The 20,479-nt window shown below is 48.0% G+C and overlaps 1 protein-coding gene and 1 pseudogene across 3 annotated transcripts in view; one reads left to right on the top strand and one right to left on the bottom strand.

Annotated features, from left to right (window-relative positions):
• Positions 1–8,329, bottom strand: part of LOC103084861 (swi5-dependent recombination DNA repair protein 1 homolog pseudogene) — a 12,715-nt pseudogene extending 4,386 nt beyond the window's left edge.
• A 1,477-nt stretch (positions 8,330–9,806) lies between these two features.
• The window catches only part of POU6F1 (POU class 6 homeobox 1), a 14,339-nt gene continuing 3,666 nt past the window's right edge, over positions 9,807–20,479 (top strand). The window contains exons 1-8 of one of the 3 annotated variants that reach the window (XM_007452316.1): positions 9,807–9,854; positions 11,628–11,823; positions 15,374–15,495; position 15,599; positions 16,482–16,610; positions 17,131–17,384; positions 18,011–18,139; positions 18,766–18,969. In XM_007452316.1, the coding sequence (XP_007452378.1) occupies positions 9,807–9,854; positions 11,628–11,823; positions 15,374–15,495; position 15,599; positions 16,482–16,610; positions 17,131–17,384; positions 18,011–18,139; positions 18,766–18,969 (1,083 nt within the window). Of the gene's footprint in view, positions 9,855–11,627; positions 11,824–15,373; positions 15,496–15,598; positions 15,600–16,384; positions 16,611–17,130; positions 17,385–18,010; positions 18,140–18,765; positions 18,970–20,479 lie in introns of all 3 variants that reach the window. The other 2 variants (XM_007452315.1, XM_007452314.1) reach the window with 2 other exon arrangements.

Here is a 20,479-nt window from a genome sequence, read left to right as displayed (position 1 = left end):
GGAGCACAGGCTCCGGACGCGCAGGCTCAGCGGCCATGGCTCACGGGCCTAGCCGCTCTGCGGCATGTGGGATCTCCCCGGATCGGGGCACAAACCCGTGTCCCCTGCATCGGCAGGCGGACTCCCAACCACTGCGCCACCAGGGAAGCCCTGTATATTCCATTTTGACTGAAGTCCGGGTTGGTTCTCAGCGTGGTATTTCTGTGACCTGGTACTTCTTTGCATATCTGCGGTAGACCTTCATTCATTTGTTCATTAGTGCAACAAAAATATCCACTCTGTGCCAGTTCTGAACAATAGAGACAGAACTTCCCCTGTCTTGGAGTTTTAATTCCAGTTTGGGAGTGGAGGTGGGGACAGGCAGATCATAAATATGAAAACAAACAAGATAATATAGAGTGATACTGTGTGTGTGTGTGTGTGTGTGTGTGTGTGTGTGTGAGAGAGAGAGAGAGAGAGAGAGAAAGAGTGAGAGTGAGAGAGATGGGCTATTCTCTTCTTGGAGGTACTACCTAGCAATTAAGAAATTAGTCAGGGCTTCCGTGGTGGCGCAGTGGTTGAGAGTCTGCCTGCCGATGCAGGGGACATGGGTTCGTGTCCTGGTCCGGGAAGATCCCACATGCCGCGGAGCTGCTGGGCCCGTGAGCCATGGCCGCTGAGCCTGCGCGTCCGGAGCCTGTGCTCCGCAACAGGAGAGGCCACAACAGTGAGAGGCCCACGTACCGCAAAAAAAAAGAAATGAGTCAGAAGAAATTTGCTTCTCTAAGGATTCTCTGCATTATGAAGGAACTTGGGACAAGATATATCCCCCCCTCCCAAAGATTTACTCACTATAAAGTCATAGTAGTAATCTTACACATTTTTTATAACACTTTACAATTAAAAACATTTTATATGCATGCTTTATTTCAATTTAAAGCAATTACATAGTGTTTGCTGTGTGCCAGGCCCTGTTCTAAGAGCCTTCCATAAATGTTATCGATTTAACAATAGCCAATGGGGTAGGTACTATAATTTAGCCCCATTTCATAGATAACGAAACTGAGGCTTTGAGGGGTTACCTGAAACAGAAGCAGTACTCAATGTGGGTCTTCTGCGTTTAAACCCCAAGCTCCTTCTGTGTCAAAATGAGGGTCAGTCAGGCCACAGATGGAGTGAGACTCGGGAGAAACTGGACAAATGACAGAAGGCTTGGGAATGAGGAGCTGGACCGGCACGTTAGGAAGGGGCGAGTGTGACTGGGGTTCTCCAGAACTTAATACTACTTTGAAATCGTTTTTAAGCGGCCCTAGCATTGGGAATGAGGGCACAGAATTTGAAATAGGCTATGTGTTTTGAGGAGAGGGTAGGAAGTATGAGCCGGCTAAATGATATGATCCGATATCATAATTTATGTTTTCAGCTCATATTAACCTCAGTTGTGTACCAGGAATTATACTAGACTCTGGGATATGATGATAAGTGGATATGCCTTCTTGGTCCTTACAGTCTAGTGGGGGAACATACCTACTTGTTATTTTTCACGTTTCATTTGCCCCCTCTCTTCCCCCTGCCTGGGTAAATCAAGTTTGGGCACAAGGGGATGGGGGCAGAAACTAAATCTAAATGTGTCCTATTAAACTAGTCTTTACTGTTTGACTGTATATGTGTAAGATTACAAATGGTAGGTTGGGAAAGGAGAAGTAAGGTTGTTCACTACTTTCCTATCTTTTGCCCTTTCCTTTCCTTCTGGCCCATGTGTGTGCCTAGCCGGTCTACCAATAGCTTGGCAAGTCATTTATCTCTGTCCATGAATCGGGGTGTGGGGAGGGACGTTAATAAATTAAGTCTGGAGCAGAACTGAAAGCTCCTATTTTCCCGTGTGTCCTGATCCTTGGGGGCCAGAGCAGCCCCCGTCAGCCTTCCTCCCATTTCCTGAATGGAGGCTTTAGTGTGGTGTCAGGAGGACAGGAATCTGGAGCAGGTGGGTGTGGCCTTGAAGCTTGAATATGCCACAGACTCTTCTGTGCCCTTGGGCAAGTCACCTGACCTCTCTCAACCTCCATCTTCCTATAGATAAAAATGAGAATCATAGTAAGAATACCATGTTAAGCATTTTACTTACAGATCTCATAACATCATCATAACAACCCCACAAGTCTTGCCCATTTATTCAGCATTTTAAAGATAAGGAAATTAAACTTCAAAGAGATTAAATCATTTGCCCAGGATGGCACAGCTATTTCATGACCAAGCTAGGATTTGCTTTAGGTTTTTATCCTAAGCCTATGCCCTTACCTCTCTTTGATCATCAACTTTCTCATCAATAAAAATGGGGATCGTAATAGCTCATTTTTATTTGTGCTTTGTATGATAATTCCAAGATAAGCTCTCTTACTATTTATCCCTGAAAAAACAGAGAAGTAATCCGCCCACCTGCAGATAGTGACACAGTTGGTCAAGCTCCACTATGTGTTTGCTCTGCGGTCTCATGGGGCTGGTGTCAAAACTGAATAACAATAGTTAACATTTATTGAACCCTTATACAATTTACTACAACGCTAGCTATCCCCGTTTCAAATATGGTAACTGAGGCATGGAGAGGCTAGGTCCTTGTCCAAGGCCTCACAGCTAAGAAATGGTGAAACTGAGAGGTGAACCTAGGTTCCTAACTGCTATACTAAATTTAAATGAGATAATGTATGTAAATTTTTATAATAGCTACCATCTTCTGAGCACTTACTATGTGCCAGGCATGGATCTAAACTTTTTACATGCATTACTTTATTCAGTCCTCATAATAGCCCTATGAAGTTGGTGTTATTACTCTCATTTTTACAGATGAGGAAACTGAGGCAGAGAGGTTAAATCATCTGACCCGAGTCCCACAGCTAGTGAATATCAAAGCTGAGATTGTGAACCCAGAAGTCTGTCTCCAAAGAGTGCTCACTGTAATACTATGTGTAAAGGGGCTGGGTTCCAATAAACTATTTTTTTAATTTATTTTTTAATTGAAGTGTAGTTGATTTACAATGTTGTGTTCATTTCTGTTGTACAGCAAAGTGACTCAGTTACACACACATATACATTCTGTTTTATATTCTTTCCATTATGGTTTATCCCAGGACCAATAAACTATTGATGATGATTATTTTTCAGCAGGTGGGAAGGGAAATCTATGTCCTGGGGCCAGAAATGGAGAAGGGCGGGAGGATAGGCAGAAAATCCATCAGACAATGAAAACCTGAAAGAGGTAGCAACCTGCCTGGAGACTCACGATTTAAGAACAAGGCAGACGATGCTTGCCAAGCAGGAGGGGAGGTCGGCTCGTGTTTCTTTACACCAGGTACTACATCCGCATGGACCATGGTGGTAGTGATAAGAAGTGGGAGGATTCTGGGTGCACTGGAAGAGACAGCCAACACGATTTGAAGGAGTTACCATTAGATGTACAGGTAGATGTAAGAGAGAAGGCAAGGGTGATGGCAAGGTTTGCGGCCTGAGCATCTGTGGAAGGATGAAGCTGCCATTTGCTGAGATGGGGAAGCCTACAGGCAGATGGAGCAGGTCTGGGGTAGAAATCAGGAGTTTGGTTTTGAACATGTTGAGTAGGAGATGATGTGAGCAATCAGTAGGTAGTTGGATATATGAGTCTGAAGTTCCCAGGTGAGGTCTAAGCTGGAGAGTTAGACTTGGTGATTGTCAGACTGGGTGAAACCATCTTGGGAGCATTGTCTGGATGATCCAGCTCAGCCCCAGCTACCAACCTATACTAATCTCCTGCTTCCTGTCCTTGTGGCCTTTTTAGATGTCAGCTCTGCAGGAGGTAAGTAGGTGCACAATTTAAATATAAATGTGGTGTGGAGCTGGAGATGCCGATGTCAACAAACAACCTTGCTGGAGAGGATTATGTCAAAAATTTGAAAGGTAATTTCCCATAACAAATGTGACTTTCTTTCCTCTGAATACCAGTAAAACTCATTCCAGCTTAACCAGCCATTCTTTCAGTACACGCAGAGTACTCTCCACCCCCACAAAATGATTATAATGAGGAGGTACTTTACACCTTGAAAACCTCAGACACATTAAGTGTAAAGTGATTAAAAGCACAGAAATGAGTCTGAGTTAAAAGTCTGAATCCCTGGACTGCCTTGGTGGCACAGTGGTTAAGAATCCGCCTGCCAATTCAGGGGACACGTGTTCAAGCCCTGATCCGGGAAGATCCCACATGCTGCGGAGCAACTAGGCCTGTGCGCCACAACTACTGAGCCTGCGCTTTAGAGCTCACGAGCCACAACTACTGAAGCTCACACGCCTAGAGCCCGTGCTCCGCAACAAGAGAAGCCACCGCAGTGAGAAGCCTGTGCATCACAAGGAAGAGTATCCCCCGCTCACCGCAACTAGAGAAAGCCCGCGCACAGCAACAAGACCCAGTGCAGCCAAAGATAAATTAAAAATTAAAAAAAAAAAAAAAAAAGAAGGCAAAGGAGGAGGCTCTGTCTGGGCACTGCTTCCTGTCCCAGCTTTAACCATGATCTCTGTGTGTACTGGAGTTCTACTGCTGGGGTGATCATAAGAGCCCCTTCTCTTAAAACAGACAGTCGATCATCTCTCTTCACTGCTGTCAGGCTGTGGGCACTGCATGGCATCATGAGCTCAAAGGAGGCCATCCAGATGTGCTATTTACCACAGTCATTGGGGTGAAAACCCTAAAACCCCTAGGGTGAGCCAGCAATTGCACTCCTAGGTATATACCCCAAAATTGAAAACAGGTGTTGCAACAAAAACTTGTACACAAAGATTCATAGATGCCCTATTCACAGAAGCCAAAAGGTAGAGGCAACCCAAACGTCCATCAGCAGATGAACGGATAAACAAAATATGGCATACCTATACGTTGGAATTGTTTTTGACATATGAGTTTATCTACTAGACCAGCCAGATGGAAATATGTGATAAATGGATGGAAACAAGGGTCATAAAATGAGAGAGGCGGGCATTTTTAGACCCAGACTCGCAAAATAAGTAAACGTTTCCAAACAACCAAAACAAAAGACTCCGTGGAAGCCATTTTTTTGTGTAAAAAATTAAAAAATAAAAAAAAAAAAAAAAAAGAAGGCAAAGGAGGAGGCTCTGTCTGGGCACTGCTTCCTGTCCCAGCTTTAACCATGATCTCTGTGTGTACTGGAGTTCTACTGCTGGGGTGATCATAAGAGCCCCTTCTCTTAAAACAGACAGTCGATCATCTCTCTTCACTGCTGTCAGGCTGTGGGCACTGCATGGCATCATGAGCTCAAAGGAGGCCATCCAGATGTGCTATTTACCACAGTCATTGGGGTGAAAACCCTAAAACCCCTAGGGTGAGCCAGCAATTGCACTCCTAGGTATATACCCCAAAATTGAAAACAGGTGTTGCAACAAAAACTTGTACACAAAGATTCATAGATGCCCTATTCACAGAAGCCAAAAGGTAGAGGCAACCCAAACGTCCATCAGCAGATGAACGGATAAACAAAATATGGCATACCTATACGTTGGAATTGTTTTTGACATATGAGTTTATCTACTAGACCAGCCAGATGGAAATATGTGATAAATGGATGGAAACAAGGGTCATAAAATGAGAGAGGCGGGCATTTTTAGACCCATTTTGGTTTAGACATTCACCTGGTTGGACTGTTTTTTAACATTTACAATAAAACTTTTTTTTTTTTTTACCACAATAAACAAAACAATGTATTAAAACTACTTCCAGGGGCTTCCCTGGTGGCGCAGTGGTTGAGAGTCTGCCTGCCGATGCAGGGGACACGGGTTCGTGCCCCGGTCCCCGAAGATCCCACATGCCGCAGAGCGCCTGGGCCCGTGAGCCATGGCCGCTGAGCCTGCGCGTCCGGAGCCTGTGAGCCGCAACGGGAGAGGCCACAACAGTGAGAGGCCCGCGTACCGCAAAAAAAAAAAAAAACTACCAGGATTGTCCAAATTATTTTTTAAACATTATTAGCATTTTTCATATTTATTTAAATGTTGTTTCCTTTAGCAAATTTATCCAAAATACTGAATTTTCATTATAGAACTTGGTTTATATTTAGATAATAACAGAGTTCCCAAATTGGCTTTCATCAGGATACCTTTCTCTAAGCTCTAGCGGTTGATACCTTCTCTTTAAAACATATAAGCATCTTTTTTATTATGTTGTCATTCTCAAAGATACTCTGGAGAAAAAAATGAATGCAACTCGTAGGAATTCCTCTTCATTTCTGTTAGAGTGTAGCAATTTATCATCTTACACACAGTGATCTATCAAATGGGTGAGGCTCAGTTTCTTGTTCTTTTCAGACGTAGTTGATTGCAGCTCACAGAGTAACATCTGCCTACAACTTCTTTACTTCCTTATTAACAGCCGTAACTGGGACAGGTCATTCTTTGAGTGATACATTTTGACTAGTTTTAGCCTGTGAAAAGGTCTTCTTTCTCCCCAGTCTCCACCTCTTTTGCTTTTTCTTCATTTAATCCTTGTTTGGGAAGAATTCTAATTCACAAAATCATTTTGGAGGCCTTTGCGTGACCCAGTATCCAGTGATTTAGATTCACTTGCATCGATATTCTTAAAAGTATTTTTCAAATGTGTATTTTCTTCTACCTCACTATGTGTTTAAAGTTTTCTTGAAATTCCAGTTTTCTTCTGCTAAAGATGATGGCTTCTCTGAAAAGATCTGATTTTTTAAAATTTGTATTTATTTATTTTTATACAGTAGGTTCTTATTAGTTATCCATTTTATACATATTAGTGTATACATGTCAATCCCAATCTCCCAGTTCATCCCACCACCACCACCACCACCACCACCACCACCACCCGCCACTTTCCCCCCTTAGTGTCCATACGTTTGTTCTCTACACCTGTGTCTCTATTTCTGCCCCACAAACCCGTTCATCTGTACCATTTTTCTAGGTTCCACATATATGCGTTAATATACAATATTTGTTTTTCTCTTTCTGACTTACTTCACTCTGTATGACAGTCTCTAAGTCCATCCACGTCTCTACAAATGACCCAATTTCGTTCCTTTTTATGGCTGAGTAATGTTCCATTGTATATATGTACCACATCTTCTTTATCCATTCATCAGTCGATGGGCATTTAGGTTGCTTCCATGACCTGGCTATTGTAAATAGTGCTGCAATGGACATTAGGGTGTATGTGTCTTTTTGAATTATGGTTTTCACTGGGTATATGCCCAGTAGTGGGATTGCTGGGTCATATGGTAATTCTATTTTTAGTTTTTTCTTTTTATAGTGGAACTCTTTTTAAAATTTATTTATTTTATTTTTGGCTGCATTGGGTCTTTGTTGCTGCACACAGGCTTTCTCTAGTTGTGGCGAGCAGGGACTACTCTTCTTTACGGTGCATGGGCTTCTCACAGCAGTGGCTTCTCTTGTTGCGGAGCACAGGCTCTAGGCACGCGGGCTTCGGTAGTTGTGGCGCATGGGCTTAGTTGCTTCAAGACGTGTGAGATCTTCCCGGACCAGGGCTCGAACCTGTGTCCCCTGCATTGGCAGGCAGGTTCTTAACCACTGTGCCACAAGGGAAGCCCTATTTTTAGTTTTTTAAGGAACCTCCATACTGTTCTCCATAGTGGCTGTGTAAATTTACATTCCCACCAACAGTGCAAGAGGGTTCCCTTTTCTTCATACCCTCTCTAGCATTTGTTGTTTGTAGATTTTCTGATGATGCCCATTCTAACTGGTGTGAGGTGATACCTCATTGTAGTTTTGATTTGCATTTCTCAAATGATTAGTGATGTTGAGCAGCTTTTCATGTGCCTCTTGGTCATCTGTATGTCGTCTTTGGAGAAATGTCTATTTAGGTCTTCTGCCTATTTTTTGATTGGGTTGTTTGTTTTTTTAATATTGAGCTGCATGGGCTATTTATATATTTTGAAGATTAATCCTTTGTCAGTTGCTTCATTTGCAAATATTTTCTCCCATTCTGAGGGCTGTCTTTTCGTCTTATTTATAGTTTCCTTTGCTGTGCAAAAGCTTTTAAGTTTCATTAGGTCCCATTTGTTTATTTTTGTTTTTATTTCCATTACTCTAGGAGGTGGGTCGAAATGATTGTTTTTTTCATTCTTGACTTTAAGACACTTTACCACGCCATTTAATTATGGGAATTAAATGAAGATCTTGTTTTCCTTAATCGTTCTCTAAGAGTTGCACTCACAGATTGTTTTCTTGAACTATTCGTGTGGGGAGGTGACGGATTGGCACAGACCTGTGGAGCGCTGGGTAAAGTCACAGCTGAGTCTGATGGACTTTCCATCTTGGAAATGAAATCTTGGTTTACCTGTGCTTCCGCCTTCCCCAGAGAGTGCAAGTGCCCATACAATGGAATTTTTTCACAGTTCTTTTCTGTGAAAAGAAATGAAGCACTGATACATGCTGCATCACAGATGAACCTTGAAAACATTCTGCAAAGTAAAAGAAGCCAGACACAAAAAGGCCCCATATTGTGTGATTCCATTTATATGAAATATTGGGAATAGGCAAATCCACAGAGACAAAGCAGATTCGTGGTTGCCAGGGGCTGGGGGTTGGCAGGGGAAGGGAGTGACTGCTAATGTATATGGGATTTCCTTTTGGATGATGAAAATGTTCTGGAGCTAAATAGTGGTGATCGTTGCACAACATTGTAAATGTACTGAATTCCATTGAGTCGTACACTTTAAAATGGTAAATTTGATGTTATGTGAATTTTACCTCAATTAATAAAATAACAGAAAAAAAAAAAAAAGGAAAACTAACGAAGCGGACCCAGGGGTAGAAGAGGAAGAGGAAGAGAAAGGTGAGGAATCCGGAACACTTCTCTGAGCTTAGTGTCCTCGTCCATAACATGGCGATACTAATGCTCCCATCCCCCAGCTGGCATGAGTAATAATGTGAATTAGTGTTCCATAAAATGCTTAGCACAGTGGGCACTCAGAATAGAGGTTAACTTACTCTTTTCTATATAAGTGTCTAAAACTAGTTGTCCCCTTTATTACCTCTGTTTCTTGTGACTGCGGTTTGTGGCTCCAGCAAGACCACCTGTTTCTCACAAGGGCTTGTTTCACTCTGTCTCACTGCATGTGGCAGCTGCTGCACCATCTGGGATGTTGTCCTGCCTCCCATGTTAAAGGCCAGTATGGTTCTTGGACCACTGCCACAGAATCCCCTGAGTGCTGATTTTGGGGCACCCACCTACTAAATCAGACTCTGGGGATGTTTGGTCTGGGGAAATCGGGGTAGGGGGGTCCTGCATTTTTAATGTGTTCCAGGTGATAATCAGACACGTTAGTTTGAGACAACTGTTTTAATTTATTCCTGTCTTTACCATCTCTTCCAGGAAGTCCACTCAGACCCCTCCCCTGAGACATGCTCTGATACCCAGTGTACTCCTTACTTGTGTCTGGTTCTGAGAGTCTGGGTCAAAGTCACCTTGGGTTCTACTGGGTCTGCTCTTTCCCACTGGACTGGGGAACTCCCAGGGAATGATGCCTGGCCTCCTCTTTCCTCTTGCCACCCTCGCTCCTCCTGAGTGTAGGTTCTCCTAGGACGCTGTAGGAAGTGAGACACTTTAGTTTTAAAATCCTTAGACTCCTATTTCCCTTACTTCTACACATACCTGGGAGACCTTAGCTTCTCTCTCTTCCTTCCATTCTGCTCCTGACTTTTTGAGACGGCATGGAAATTTTATTATTATGTCGCATCAGCCTTTGCTTTTCCCATCCCATCTCACCCTGCAGGATGTGTAGGTGTGGGCCAGCCCCACCCCACCCTGACAAGTGACCATGGATCCCGGAGCCGGGCCAGACTCATCTCTGACTGTCAATGAGCAGGTATCTTCTGGGGCAGGAAGAGGTGGGGGAGTGAGGGTAATGGACCAAGGAGTGTGGGCAAGGAAGAAAACTCCATAGAGCCCCTCGTCTGTTTCTTACCAGAAACACCCATCCAGATCGTCACTTTACCTATCCAGATGTAGTTGCCAGCTAGGATTTCTCAGGGGCTGGGTTTGGGGACTTAAGCTGTGACTTTAAAAAGTGAAATTAAAATGTGAAAATATGTATAAGCTAACATGGGGAAAGATTTGGATATCAGGGAATTAATTTTTTTCCTTGCTTATATATCATTTTCTAATTTTTCTTGCAATGACCTTTTATTACTTATGTAATTTTTTTTTTCTTTTGAGAGCGTGGCTTATGGAATCTTAGTTCCCTAACCAGGGATCGAACCCAGGCCCCTGGCAGTGAGACGCCAGGGAATTTCCGACTTATGTAATTTTTAAAAGGAGAAAAAAGATTAACTAACATCTCTTAAAATATGATGGGTGTAAAGTCCTTCACAGGTCAAGTTTGAGTCAGAAAGGGAACTGCTTGTGGGGGTTATTGCACTCATACTCCCCTGATGGGTCACAATGTTGCTTTTTTCCAGCAGTCTCTGGCTGGATCCAGTTTTCAGGCCAAAGGAGCGTGTTGTGGGAGTGTCTTCAGGCCTAGGCGGGAGCTCAGGGAAGGCCTGACACAGAGCTTTTTAATGTACCGGGTGTCCCTGACTCTTGAATGGCCCAGTTGGAAGCATGTCAGTGCTGGAGGTAAAGCGCTGAGTGCTGGCTCTTTGAGCAGGAAAGGGGACCCAGTGTTCCGAGGAGGCCCAGGGGCTGCCTGCATTGCTGGGCATGGGGGCTCCCCTCCAGGTCGGAGCGCGCCCACAGCAGAAGGCACACTGGAGCTGCAGGCCCACAGGGTACAAAGCTCCAGTCCAGGAGGGCCAGCGAGAGGCCACGTCTTCAGGATTCCTGACCCTCGCTTCAGGAAGTTGGCTTGGAGGGAAATCTTGGCCCGTACCCCAGAGTTTTGGAAATAAAGGAAACATGAGCATAAAAAGTTACTCAGGGGCTTCCCTGGTGGCGCAGTTGTTGAGAGTCCGCCTGCCGATGCAGGGAACACGGGTTCGTGCCCCGGTCCGGGAGGATCCCACATGCCGCGGAGCAGCTGGGCCTGTGAGCCGTGGCTGCTGAGCCTGCGCGTCCGGAGCCTGTGCGCCGCAACGGGAGAGGCCACAACAGTGAGAGGCCTGCGTACTGCAAAAAAAAAAAAAAAAAAAAAAAAAAAAGTTACTCAGTATCGTGGAGCGTTCGTTTTCCACTCCTATAATAACTCAAGGGACGTGAAGAGGGATTTGCTTCCTGTCCCGCTTGAGCTGTGGATATGGTGTTAGGGGCCATCGTAATCACACTCCAATATCCTAGCAGCCAAGAAGACAACCTTGCAAGGCCATGGGAGAGGCCATTTACCACTCCCTGAGCTGAATCCAAGAGAGGAAACAAATAGAAATGTCCCCAAGTGGTCTGGCTCTGTGGGACTTTTCCTAGCTTGTGTCAGGCCCTTCTCCCTGTCACCAGGGCCTACTTTCTCCTAGTACCTCCTTCCCTGGAATCAGGGAACTGCAGTCTGCTCCAGGGTCTGGAATTCTCACAGAGCACACAGTCCTTGAGACAGGAGGTCTGCATCCTGACATGCTCTCTCCTCTCTCCCTCAGCCATACCTAGAGCTCCGGTTCCCTAGGGCTGATCTGCCCCTCCCCCCAGCAGTGTCCCCGTCCTCTGTTTGCAGGTCATCGTGATGTCAGGCCATGAGACCATCCGAGTTTTGGAGGTTGGAGTGGATGCCCAGATCCCTGCTGAGGAGGAGGGCAAAGCACTGGAAGGTGCGGCCGCCGAGGGCTCCCAGAGCGGAGGCCCCACCAAAGCCGGTGAAGCTGCTGGTGAAGCTGGGCCAGACAACCCAGACTCCTCCGCAGAGGCAACTGGTATGAGGCTACCTGCTCCCATGTGGCATTGCTCCGCCTGAGTCCCCTCCTGTGTTCCCCCCTGGAGAGCCAGCATGAAGCCGGAGGGGGCTAGGTGGCTTTAGAGTCTCACTGTCTTCCTGTCCACTGGACAGCCTCTGGTCACAGTCTGTACTGTTGGTCAGCTCCTAGGCCACTCCTTGTCCCTGTAACTTTAGTTCTGGTTTCAGTCACTTACAGACCTAAACTGGGATGGGTCAGGGTGAGGGGATTGAATTAACCTCAGAGAGGGCTGCCAGGTCTAAACCAGACCCTCAAGCTCAAGGTGGAGAGGACTAAGCCTTCAGGATCCTGACGGCCCTTCCAAATCAGTACCTTTTGTGGTAGAGCTGGGCAGTGCCAGGAGTTGGGGATGGGAGGCCATCATACCCACCTTGGACTAAGGGTGTGTGTGTTAGGGAGGGCCTTGTAGAATCCCAGCCCCTCACTCCCAGCTGGGCTGGCATGAGTCTAGCCTGGTGGGCTTATTTGTGCTCTTATTCTCCAAAGATGACTTCAGGGCATGAGTTTGACTCTCCTGCATGTGGAATGTATATGGCTGATTGACTCACACTGTCTCCCCTAATGACCCTGCAGTACAGCTGTGAGACCGCCTGGGCTGTTCTAGAAGCTGGGGCTGGTCCTAGGCACTGCTCTCTGGGCACAGGGTACCCTTTCATTGACTTCCCTCATTAACACCTTATTAACACCTTTTGCAGGAAGCCTGGGCCTCCCTTGCCAATTCCCCCAGAAAGCCATGATTCATCTCCCCTTGCTTTCTGCTGAACTTCACCCCTTCCCTAGATTGGAGATGTGGTTGGGGGAGAGGCTGTAGGCCAAGAGGAGGAGACAAGAAGAGAGCAAAGAGAACAGGCAGCTCTTCAACAAAACCCCTGCCAGATCTCACCTCCCTCGTTCTACTCGCAAATCAGTGTGCAGATCCATTTGGGACCCTAGTAATCCGGGGTTATCTTTTCTCCTTTTGAGTAAAGGAATGATAAGAGACGTGACCATTTTCCCGTAGCCTGGAAATGTTCTGCTTCCTTGTTGAGGCCAGGATGAGCCACCACCTGCTCCCATGGGCCAGTGCCCTGGTGAGCAGACAGGAAAGACAAGGATTCTCCATCTCGGCCACCCTTTCCATTTCTTTCCAGGTTTATCCACAGTGCCTTAACTTCCTTTTTTTACCCTTTTATCCATCTTCCGTATCTCATTTCTTCTGGCGCCTTAATTCTGCTCCTTATCCAAAACCTGCTCTCAGGAATTGATCAGAGATCAATTATTTACACCTTAGCACGAGTGTTCATGGTAGCGTGCATCTTCTTCCAGAGGTTTGTATACTTAAGCTTTTCACCAAAGTCTTTATAAAGGAATTGCAGTCATTGTCAAGCAGGGAAGGGAGGTATGTTGATGGTACCTCTTAAGGAGCTGCCAGCTTAAACTGTGGCTTTGATGGAATGTTTCTGTGTATGCAATATTGAGAAGTGTTTCCTCTCAAAACAAAATAAAACTAAGTAATAGGAAACTTTCAGGATGAAAAAAGAATCTAGTGATTTGTGTCACTCTAAATTATTACCCAAACCTTGTCACACATACACATTTTTATAGGTGCGGCCCCTGAGGGCAGGCTAAGTAGCATGACACTTACCACCATATTATTTCATATTCCATGTCCTTTATTGACAGATTCACTCATCTGATTCTGGTTTTGGCTATTATCAAACTGTCTGATTTTTCATTGTCATAAACAGTGCTGCTTTGAATGGCCCTTTAATTTTATTTTTCTTTGAGGCGTAGTCCACCCAAATTCCTTTTGAAGAGAAGCCAATTATTTACATAGGAGGAAGTCATCATGCGGAAAAATACAAAACCTTGCCATCAATGAGAGAAAAAGTAATTGGCTATGGGGTACCACCTATGCCTATTAAGCCAGAAAAATAAATAAACAGTGATAAAACCTAAATTGGGTGGTGCTGTGGAGAAACAGGTACATTGTTGATGGTGCTGTAAATTGGTTCAGTCTTCCTGAAAAGCAGTCTAAGCAGGAAGCTACAAAAACCCTAAATGTAGGCAAACCCTAGGATCCATTGTCCTACTCTGGAAATACAGCATATCCTAATGAAATGACTATACAGATAGTAAGCTTTCATCACACGTGTTTATCACATTCCCATTTCCTCACTTTCCTTTTTAGGTTTCATTACACTTTGTCAAGCAAAATATTTTTTAAATTTCCAGAGGTTCAGATTATCCTTCTCTGATTTTTTTTTTTTCAATAGTTAGAAATGTATCTCCCCTTCACAGTGGAGATAAATCTGCCGTTTTGTTTTCTTTAGTATTTTATAAGGCTTTTGTGGTCGTTGCTTGTCTCTTTCATTCTTTAAGCAATCTGGATTTTTAAATTATATACTGTAAACAGTCTAGTCCTTACTTAGGTTGGTGCCTTTCCAGATTAAAACACAGGCTGGGAATGCAGGCTTGGAAGGTTATCTAGTTCAGTGGTTCCCACTTTGCCTGTGTGCTGCATCACAAGGGAGCTTAAAAGAAAAAGAGAGAGATGAAAGGTTCCTGGCCTCCACTCCTGGACATTCTGACTCAATAGGCCTAGACTAGGGCCTGGAAACCCATACCCAGTCAGTATTTAGAAGCCACTGGTGTGATGAATTGGGAGATCGGGATTGACATATATACACTAATATGTATCAAATGGATAACTAATGAGAACCTGCTGTATAAAAAAAAAAATTTAAAAAGAAACCACTGATCTGGTCAAACGCACAGCACCTAGATTCTCTTTAATGTCTCACCATATATTAAATAATAACCCCTCTCCGCATTGTTGTGTGGCTTTAAAGAGGTTTCCTGGTACAGGTCCCAGTACCTAACTAAATCCAGGTGGCAAGAGGAAGCTCTCACCTGGGTGAAAAGCTCCAATGCATAGGAAGTTCCTTTAGAACTTCCTAGAAGCTGCTCATCCAGACTTCAGACCTCAGGGAATGGCAAGAAGAAAAGCTGCCTAGTCTGGAGAGCCCCTGTAATCCTGTGTGGCCAAGACATGTCACTTACGAGACTTCACCCTACAGGAGTCCTGCCCCTTCCCCAAGCCAGCACCTGCGTCCAAACAGTAGCCTGAAGGTAGGGTGAACAATGATCCAGTTGCTGGATGGGCCAGTCGATCCCATTGATTCTAGCTCCTTCTCTCCCTGACACATGTTCCTTTCTACTACTGATTATGTGATAGGTCCTAGCATCCTGCAGAGCCAGGAGATGATGAGAGACTGATACCCAGCTGTGCCTGGGTCTGCATTTTCTTCATCCACCTGTGAGAAGAGGGTGGCCTACCTTCCAGGTCTGGCACAGGGTTCTCCAGCCTCCTATTCTCACTACCCGTAGCTTTTGGGAAGCTGCCTCTGTGGGCCAGGAAAGGCCAGTGATTGGCCTCGGGTTATGCAGAAATACAATGTAGGGCTGAGGGTTGTCATACTCACCCAGGCTCACTCCTTGTCCCTCTTTCTCCCAATGCCACTTGAAGTGAAGTCACTCCCGGGGATGCCTCCGAGCCCTGCCCCTGCCGTTGCCACCTTCAGCCAAGCCCCATGCCAGCCTCAGGCATCGCAGACCCTGACGCCACTGGCTGTACAAGCTGCCCCCCAGGTAAGGGCCACCCCAGGGAGCTGGACAGAGGGCAGTGGGCAGGAGCAAGGCATGGGATAGCCAACATGGGCTGGCCATGGGATCTGGGAACTTCATGAGGCAGGGTGGGGAAGAGGCTGTGGCTTGAGGGAGGGAGTCTCCTACTAGGTACCCCTGGCCTCTCCCCTGCCCCAGATCAGGGCCCCTGGGAAAAGTAGATCTGCATTTGCCAGGTAATCTCCTTGGGTTCAGGAAGGATTATAGAGATTACATTAACTCCTTCAAGTCATCTAATGACGAAGTGAGTGAATACCCTTGTCAGCCCCTCTAGGGGATGCCTAGAAGAGTTAATGGATTTTTGGTCCTCATTTAGAGCCAGGGGCAGCCCCAGCTCAGTGAGAAGCTGTCTCCAGGGGCCTCCAGGCATGCTGAGCTCCCTGTGACCTTTCACTGCAAGCACAGTTCTCCAAGGCATCCATCAGGATTGTCCTCCATCAGAACTTCCCGGAGGCCCCTGTGGGTCTTGACCACTTGGTTCCACCAGCCCCTGCCCCCTGCTTCCTGGCCACAAAGCATTGGTCCTGTGGGCAAGGGCCCGGGGAAGGCTTGGGAGGCACCAGGCTGTGGTGGGAGAGGCCTGTGACCCTTTCTGGTCCTGGAGCAGGGCTAGGCCCTGTCCCTCATATGTGCTGCTTCTCTGAAGGCGGCATAGTCCAGTTCAGGTGCCCCCTCAGGCGGGGTTGGGCCTCCAGCTAGGGCTTGTCTCTTCCCCGCCCTCATGCGGCCTTTTCCCACTGCCCTCAGAATGCTTTGTGTGTGCTCAGCTGGGTCTGAGAGACCCAGTGTTTGCGCTGTCAATGTTGATTTTTTATTTTTTCTTTTCTTTCTGAAATCTCGTTTGCTTTTGCAGGTCTTGACTCAGGAAAACTTAGCCACAGTTCTGACAGGAGTTATGGTTCCAGCAGGGGCAGTTACTCAACCTCTTCTTATCCCCATCAGTATTGCAGGTCAAGTGGCTGGTCAGCAGGGGCTGGCCGTGTGGACAATTCCTACAGCAACCGTGGCTGCCCTCCCAGGACTGACCTCTGCTTCTCCCACGGGGGGAGTTTTCAAGCCACCTTTAGCTGGTCTCCAAGGTAACGGCAACTCTCCCCAGGACTGCACCAGGCTCCCCACCACCTTACACTACCATCCCTGCACGTGTGCTTGTCATGTTGGACTCCAAGCCCGCGGCCCTCCCCGGGCGACAGCCCTGGAGTCTGGATCTGGTGTCCCAGGCACCCAGCCACAGAGCTGCTGCACTACCTCGGGACTGTAGGCCATGGCACCATGCTGGCCCAGCAGGCCTCTCCGCCTTCAGCCAACTGTCTGAGACTACCCCTCCCCCCTACGCCAGAACTCACCCTGTGACCAGCCTCCTGAGAAGGACTGCAAGAAGATTCAACTTCTGGTTTTGAATCTACACCTCTCCAGGCCCAAGGGAGGGGGGATGAGAGAAGTTGGCATGTGCCGCCCCCGCCAAGATCAAGTGAATCACAGCTGCCTGTCCCCCCTGCCCCAACCCCCCCTCATTCTTGTGCCAGATCCCTTGGGATTGGAGCCTCCCTGGGCTACGGCAAGGCGTTTGAGCACCTCTGTCTCTGCCTTGCTCCGTAGCAGCTGCCGTGCTGAATGCCGCTCTCCCGGCACCTGTACAAGCTGCCCCACCGGCCCAGGCCTCCTCGCCCACCCGGCCCCGACCGCCAGCCCAGCCCCAGACGCTGATCCAGACCCAGCCGCTGCTGCAGACCACACCTGCCATTCTGCCGCAGCCCACTGCTGCCACCGCGACTGCCCCCACCCCCAAGCCAGTGGACAGCCCCCCACAGATCACCGTTCAGCCTGCAGGCTTCGCGTTTAGCCCAGGAATCGTAAGCTGCTGCCCTCACCAGGGGCTAAACGGGGATGGACCGAATCTCTGGCCAAGGGTGAACCTGACCCTTCCCTCGGGGGAGGAAGGAGGTAGAGGACCAGCCCCCTGAACACGGCTCTCTTGCAACACTTCGGCACAGATGGGCTCCTTCTGAGGCCTTCCCCTGCAGCTGCCAGCCCATCCGTCCCAGACAAGAGTAGACAACCTCTGCCAAGAGGGCTGGGCAAATCCTCCAGAACCTGAACCACTGGACCAGCCTTGGAGGGTGGGATGATGTCTGGGGATTACAAACTTGTGAGCTGTCGCTAAGGTGGAGCTAGAGGCTGTTAGATGTGACTAGAGTCACATCAGCCCCTCCAGTCTGGCCTTTCTACTCTCCCAGGGCTAGCCCGAAAGATCAGCCAGAGTTACTCCTCCATGACTGCGACCCCGCCCTTTCCTGCTCACCCCCTGCAGCCCCTGGCCCTGGACACTGTTCAGCTGGTGGACTTGGGCCTGCGGCCCACATTTACCTCTGCCCAGCATCCATTCCCCCCCCGTCCCAGTACCCTCGGCCCTCTTCCCTCTGCCTTGGGCTCTTTCTCGCCCCATCGCCTCTGAGCAAGGCTCTTCCTCCACCCACAGATCAGTGCTGCTTCCCTCGGGGGACAGACCCAGATCCTGGGCTCCCTCACTGCAACTCCGGTCATTGCCAACGCCGTTCCCAGCATGCCGGGGATCAGCAGTCAGATTCTCACCAACGCTCAGGGACAGGCAAGTGGTCAAAGCCAGGCTGAGGGGTGGGGGCTGGTGGAGATGCTGGCTGTGGACGAGGGGCAGGACGTGGGCTGAGGGTCATGGGAACTCAACTAGGGTGACGAGCTGCTGTTCATACCTCTTGGGTGACAGCTCTCTGCTGATGTTGAGGCCAGGCAGGGGCGTAGCCCCCATCCAGCCCTGGTGGTACTCACTCTAGCTGGGGGTTTTCGTTTATGGAACACTCACTTTGTGACCAGCCTCTGTGCTAGGTGCTTTTTCATACATTATCCCACTTCTTTTTTGAGTACACACCTACTGGGTGGAGATTTTTATTCCCGTTTTACAGGGGAGAAGGCTGAGGTTCAGAGAAATTAAGCCGCACCGTTAAAATGTGGCAGAGCAGGGATTCACATCCAGATCTGTCTGAATGCACATGCAGACCTACTCCTGCCCCACCACGGCTCTGGAGAGAGAGTAAAGGAAGCGGCCCCTAGAGTGTGAATCCTTCACTTTCTTGTGAGGAAACAGGCCCAGAGGGGTTAAGTGATTTGTCTAAGTCCCTTCCTGCCAATGTGGGGATTTGGGTTGGGGGTGGACCTGGACGCTGCCCTCACATTTGGGGTCCCTATGTTTCCCCCCAGGTTATTGGAACACTTCCATGGGTAGTGAACTCGGCTAGCATGGCGGCCCCAGCACCAGCCCAAAGCCTGCAGGTCCAGGCTGTGACCCCCCAGCTGTTGTTGAACGCCCAGGGCCAGGTGATCGCAGCCCTGGCCAGCAGCCCCCTGCCTTCTCCCGTGGCTATCCGGAAGCCAAGCACTCCTGAGTCCCCTGCTAAGAGTGAGGTACAAGGGATGGGTTGGGGGATGGGGACAGGCAGTACTGTCTGGCATGGGTGGCCTCCCTCCAGGCTGTGAGCTGGACGACACTATTTCCTGAAGCCCCTGGGACCTGGGAAAGCAGGGCACCTCCCCATAGCTGGGGGAGGTTCCAGGGTAGAAGGTTCACACGAGTCCACGCATTCTCTGCCTGGGAAAACAGCACCACCGTCCCCCGACCCCTTACCTACACACACCGAGCATGTGTATATGCACACTCAGAGGTCAATAGCACTTTGAGAAAGCCAGGCAGGGGTGGTCAAAGTAAACTGGGCCTCGGTCAGCTCCAGGGTGAACAAATCGCTAGAAAGGCCCTGAGAGGCTCGTTCTGTACCCTTGCCCTCTTCACCCCTTCATCCCTCCACCCCTCCGCCCTGCACTGTGGCACTGATTATTCATTTATGTGTTCATTCTAGGAGCAGTTTTTGAGTGCCTACTATATTCCAGGTGCTGAAGATGTAGAGCTGAATAAGATGCCCTTCCTAACCTTAGGTAGCCCAGCATCAGAGACAATTATAAGTCAGCGTGACAAAGGCTCTGATAGGGGCAGGATAAGGTGCTTTGGGAACCCACAGAAGGGAGCTCTCAGCAGACTGGGGAGTTTGACAAGGCTTCATAGAGTAGGACACTGAACTAATCTAAAAGGGATGAGTTGGATGAGAGAGGATTCTACCTCCACAGAATTGCAGGAGGTACAGTGTGCCAGAGCAGGGGTTCTCAAACGTGAGTGTGCCGCAGAACCAACTGGAGGGCTTGCTGGGATGCAGATTCCCGGGCCCGACCCCAGAGCCTCTGATTTAGTAGGTCTGGAGTGGCGTCCAAGAATTCACATCCCTAACAAGTTAGTGGTATGTAGCTTCCCAGCTTCACTGAATAACCTCTTAGCCTCATCTATAAAATGGAGGTGATAAGAGTACCAACTTCAGAAGGTTATGAATGTTAAAGGATAGATTACACATAAGGCGGTTTATACTCTGGTGCACAGAGAGCACTTGAAAAATGGTGCTTTTATTGTCATCACTAATATTAGGTAGTGGGGAGTCGCGGGAGGGTTTTTAGCAGGGAAGTGGCTGATTAGATTTGCATTTAAAAAATTCCCTCCGTTATCCAGGTGGAGCCAAGAATCGGACTGTGGTGAGACTTGAGTCATCGTCCCTGTTAGGAGACAGCTTAAACAATTCTAGCCAGAGACAAGGAGCTCTGAACAAGGCCCTGGGGATGACGAGGGAATGACTTGAAGCTACCAGGAGGTAGAATTCAGGGAACAGGACCCATCCTAAAGAAAACTGCACTTTCAGGAAGCTTTAAAAAAAAAATCACACTAGGGCTTCCCTGGTGGCGCAGTGGTTGGGCGTCCGCCTGCCAATGCAGGGGACACGGGTTCATGCCCCAGTCGGGGAAGGTCCCACATGCCGCAGAGCGGCTGGGCCCGTGGGCCATGGCCGCTGAGCCTGCGCGTCCGGAGCCTGTGCTCCGC

This window comes from Lipotes vexillifer, unplaced genomic scaffold, assembly GCF_000442215.2.
Source record: "Lipotes vexillifer unplaced genomic scaffold, Lipotes_vexillifer_v1.1 scaffold422, whole genome shotgun sequence".
Classification (NCBI taxonomy): Eukaryota; Metazoa; Chordata; class Mammalia; order Artiodactyla; family Lipotidae; genus Lipotes; species Lipotes vexillifer.
The sequence above is the reverse complement of the archived record's forward strand: the minus strand, read 5'-3'. Positions and strand labels throughout refer to the sequence as shown.